Source organism: Terrapene carolina, unplaced genomic scaffold, assembly GCF_002925995.2.
Source record: "Terrapene carolina triunguis isolate 2854851 unplaced genomic scaffold, T_m_triunguis-2.0 Scaffold51440, whole genome shotgun sequence".
NCBI lineage: Eukaryota > Metazoa > Chordata > Testudines > Emydidae > Terrapene > Terrapene triunguis.
In genome coordinates, this window is record NW_020715791.1 from 1 (window position 1) to 4,727 (window position 4,727).

General features: G+C 66.7%; 1 protein-coding gene across 1 annotated transcript; it reads left to right on the top strand.

The window, feature by feature from the left end:
• Window positions 1–271: 271 nt before the first annotated feature.
• On the top strand, window positions 272–3,980 carry LOC113405878 (collagen alpha-2(XI) chain-like; the record flags this gene model as incomplete). Its single annotated transcript, XM_026647170.2, has 12 exons — window positions 272–325; window positions 490–597; window positions 699–788; window positions 870–923; window positions 1,184–1,291; window positions 1,627–1,734; window positions 1,811–1,864; window positions 1,984–2,037; window positions 2,807–2,914; window positions 3,622–3,675; window positions 3,765–3,818; window positions 3,904–3,980. Coding segments are annotated over 12 exons (923 nt in total), but the record flags the coding sequence as incomplete, so codon positions are not given.
• Window positions 3,981–4,727: the final 747 nt, after the last annotated feature.

A 4,727-nucleotide genomic window follows, 5' to 3' on the forward strand; every position in this document is an offset into this window, starting at 1 on the left:
CACCATGGTTACTCCTCACACACTCACGTGTTACACTCTGGATTCACTATTGTTACTCCTCACACACTCACGTGTTACACTCTGGATTCACCATGGTTACGCCTCACACACTCACGTGTTACGCTCTGTATACTCCTTGGTTACTCCTCACACTTTTCTGCATTGCTCCTCACACACTCCTATGTGACTCTCCACTTACACTTGGGGGGGTGGGGGGCAGAGACATCTGCCGCGGCTCGTGCTAATGCCCCCATCTCTCTCTGTCTTTCAGGGTTTCCAAGGCAAGACGGGCCCCCCCGGCCCCCCGGGGGTGGTGGGACCTCAGGTAAGAAGCCGGGTGGTGGGGGGTGCCGGGGTGGGCTGGGAACGGCCGTGCCTCCAGGGTGCAGTTACTCGGCAGCTCCTCCTGGTGGTGGAAGAGGCAGGGGTCGAAGGGTCTGGCCCATTCCCTGAAGGTCTCACACCGTTTCTTGTCTCCCCCTGCACTAGGGCGCTTCTGGGGAGTCTGGTCAGATGGGGGAGAGAGGTCACCCAGGCCCCCCCGGACCCCCGGGAGAGCAGGGCTTGCCAGGACCCTCTGGGAAAGAAGGAACCAAGGTAAGGAGCTGTGATGCTCCAGTGCGGCGCTAGGGGGCGCTGTGCTGCAGGGAGCAGGGTGGGGGACCCACCTAATCCTCCTTCTCCTTCCCCCGGCGCAGGGAGACCCCGGCCCCCCGGGAGCCCTCGGAAAAGACGGCCCGGCTGGACTGCGCGGTTTCCCTGGTGAGCGTGGGCTGCCCGGCACCCCGGTGAGTACCCGCCCCCCCCCCACAATGCCCCTAGCCCGTCCCCTGTGCCAGCAGGCCCTGACCTGTGCTTCTCTCCCGCAGGGCGGCACGGGGCTGAAAGGGAACGAGGGGCCGGCCGGACCCCCAGGACCTGCAGTGAGTATGATGTGGGGACCCCCACGCCAGCCCCTCCCCCAACTCCTTCCCCCCAACTATTCCCCTAGGCCCCCCCCCCCCCCACTGTTCTCTGATCTCCCTTCCCTCACTCCCCCATCAGCCCCTCTCCTCCCTAACCTCCGACCTCTGACCCCCCTGATCCGCCCCCTCCCTCACACCTGATCCCGGTCCCCGCAATGTGTGTCGGGGGGACCCCACTGTGGGGGGCAGCAAGTGACTCCTCCTCTCTCTCCCCATAGGGCTCCCCCGGTGAGAGAGGCGGCCCTGGGCAGGGCGGCCCCATCGGACCCCCAGGCAGACCGGGCCCCCAAGGGCCACCAGGCCCTGCTGGAGAGAAAGGAGTTCCTGTGAGTAGGGGGCACAAAGGGGGGATCAGGGCTGAGTCGGATGCAGGGGGGGCTGGGAGCCAGGACTCCTGGGTTTTATCCCAGCTCTGGAAGGGGAGCGGGGTCTAGTGGTTAGAGCAGGGGGGGGCTGGGAGCCAGGACTCCTGGGTTCTATTCTGGCTCTGGGAGAGGAGTGGGGGCTGGTGGGTTAGAGCAGGGGGGGCTGGGAGCCAGGACTCCTGGGTTCTGTGCCCAGTGCTGGGAGGGGAGTGGGTTCAGGTGGGTTAGAATGGGGGGTGGGTGGGAGCCAGGACTCCTGTGTTCTGTGCACCTCACTCCCCTCTGTTTCTCCCTAGGGTGAAAAAGGTCCCATAGGCCCCGCTGGCCGCGACGGAGTCCAGGGTCCCGTTGGGCTGCCCGGCCCAGCGGGGCCCCCAGGGGGTGCTGGTGAGGACGGCGACAAGGTAAGGCCCCGTCTGTGTCTGTGTCCTGCCCCCCCACGTGGCGATGGGCTAAACCCCCTTTCTCCTCTCTCTGCAGGGCGAGGTGGGCGAGCCGGGCCAGAAGGGTGGCAAAGGCAACAAGGGAGAACACGTGAGTCTGAGCTGGGGGCTCCCCTGACCCCACACTGGGGCTGATCCCCCCCCCCCCCAATTCCTGCCTGGGGTATCTCTGTGTCTCAGCACCACTGACCCCCGTCTCCTTCCTTCCAGGGTCCCCCAGGCCCCCCAGGTCCCATGGGCTCAGTTGGGCAGCCTGGAGCAGCCGTAAGTACCTTGCCCCCCTCAGACAGCCTCCTGCAGCACAGGGCGGGGGGGCCCTGCGGCTGGTAGCACGGGGCGGTGCCAGTTCTGGGCAGGGCGGGACTACGGAGCTGGGTTGGCTCCATGCAGGGCTGGGGCGATGGAGCTGGTTGGCTCTGTGCAGGGCAAAGGGATGGAGCTGGGTCAGGCCCGTACAGGGCCTGGGTGATGGAGCCGGGTCTGTTCCGTGCAGGGCCTGGGCGATGGAGCCGGGTCTGTTCCGTGCAGGGCCTGGGTGATGGAGCCGGGTCGGTTCCGTCCAGGGCCTGGGCGATGGAGCCGGGTTGGTTCCGTGCAGGGCCTGGGTGATGGAGCCGGGTCGGTTCCGGGCAAGGCCTGGGTGATGGAGCTGGGTCGGTTCTGTGCAGGGCCTGGGTGATGGAGCCAGATCAGCTCCATGTGGACGGGGTGGGGGACGTAGCTGAGGGTGATGGAGCCCGGTCTGCTCTGTGCCGGGCGGAGGGTCCCTGACTCCTGGCAGCGCAGTGTCCTGGCCCCTCACTCATGCCATGGGGCGAGGTTCCTGACGGCAAAGAGGCCCCACATCACACTGCTGGAGTGTGGGTGGGATTCCGGGGGGTCCCATCAATGGGGAATGGCGGTGGGGGGGGATTCCCGCTGCTCCCACAGCGCCGAGACCTCCCTTCACCCCCACCCCCACCCGCTCAGCGAGTCCTGTCTCCCCGGGGCCGCTCGGGGCCCGTCTCTGACTCTCTCTTGTGTCTGTGTCGAGGGGGCTGATGGGGAGCCGGGCGCTCGGGGCCCCCAGGGCCACTTTGGGGCGAAGGGCGATGAAGGAACCCGCGGATTCAACGGGCCGCCTGGCCCCATCGGGCTGCAGGTGAGTGGGGGGGGACCTGTCATTGGCCTTGCAGGGTTGCCCCCTCTGCCCCCCATTGAGCCACTCCAGTGCCCTGGCCCCACCCCTACACCTGGCCCCACCCCTGGCCCTGCCCCCATGCTCTATAGTCCCACCTGTCTCCGCCTTCCCCCTGGACCTGGACCCGACCCGAGCCCCCCTTCCTAGCCATGGCCCCAGCCCTAGCCACCCAATCCGGCCTGCCCCATGGTACAGTTCTAGCTGGGGACAGGATTCCCCTTCACTTCCTGTCCCAAACTGTTGGGCAGCATGACAGTGTGACCACTGGCCAGTTGTTGCTGGGTCCCACCCCCGAGCCAGCTGTTCTGGGAGGCGGGGGAAGCTATCCCTGTGTGCCCTCCTCCCCACCTATCTGGATCCAGATGTGCCCCTCTGTCTGGGTCCCCCCCCCCCCTCCCCCCTCCAGATGTGCCCCTTGCTCTGCTCCCCCCCCAGCTCCAGATGTGTCCCTCCCTCTGAGCCACCATCCCATCCTGAATCCAGATGTGTCCCTCCATCTCTGCCCATCCTCCAGATCCAGATGTGTCCTAGGTCTAGGACCCTCTTCATCCCAAATCCAGATGTGCTGCCTGCTTCCCCCATCTCCCTGGATCCAGATGTGCCCCTTGATCTGCCCCCTCCCCCCAGTCCAGATGTGCCCCGCACTGATGCTCTCTGTCTCTCCTTAGGGTCTGCCGGGCCCGGCGGGGGAGAAGGGCGAGACAGGTGACGTGGGCCCCATGGTAAGTGACACCGGCTGCCCCCATTCCCAGTCCCCCCTCCAGGTGGGAATGTCCCAGAGCCCCCCTCACCTTGTTCTTTTTCCCCACAGGGCCCCCCAGGACCACCAGGGCCGCGTGGCCCAGCCGGACCCTCCGGAGCTGACGTAAGTTCCTCCCCCGCCCCCCACCCCTCTCAGCCCTGACCCGGGCGTCCCCGGAGGTAACCAGCTCTGCTCTCTCCCCCTGCAGGGACCCCAAGGCGGCCCTGGAGGCATCGGCAACCTGGGCCCCCCTGGAGAGAAGGTAGGTGGAGGCAGGACGCCTGGGTTCTCTCCCAGCCCCGGGGGGGCAGGGTGGGGCTGGTAGATTTCATGGAGTTCAAGGCCAGAAAGGCCCATTCGCTCCAGCCTGGCCCCTGGACAGCAGCGGGCAGAGAATCGCTCCCTGTCACCCTGTGCCCAGCCCCGCGACCTGGCTGGGCCGACACGTGTCAGCGCCCGGGGGACCGAGCCTGGGGCCACGACAGCTGAGCCCAGGAGGGACCAAGGGGCCCCAAGGGCTGACACCCCTGCAATGGCAGGGACCTGATCCGCTGAGCCCAGCCAGTGACCCACATCCCGCGCTGCAGGGGAACGGGAAACCCCCCGAGGGCCGTGCCTGTCTGTCCTGGGGGAGATTCTTTCCCTGCCCCAATCTGGGGACCTCCAGCTTGTGAGCCAGACTCAGCAGCCAGACAGCGGTGTCTCTGGAGCCTGTCAGAGCACCGCCCCGCCCCCCCCGTGTGGTGCCCCATCTCCAGCTGATTGAGTCTCAGGGAGCAAATCCCTTCCTGACCCTGCCGCCCTGCAGCCTGAGACTGGATGAGTCACTGTCCTCGTGCAGAGCGTGCAGAGGACAGTGCAGGCGATCCTGTTCTCCTCGTGGCCCGTGAAGGGAGGGGACGGATGGGGGCACTCAGAGTCACAGACTGCAGGAGTCAAAGGGCCCCACCACCACTCGCCCAGAGGAATGTGGGGCTGGAGCAGGACTCCTGGGTTCTCTCCTGGCTCTGGGAGGGGAGCGGGGCCAGGACT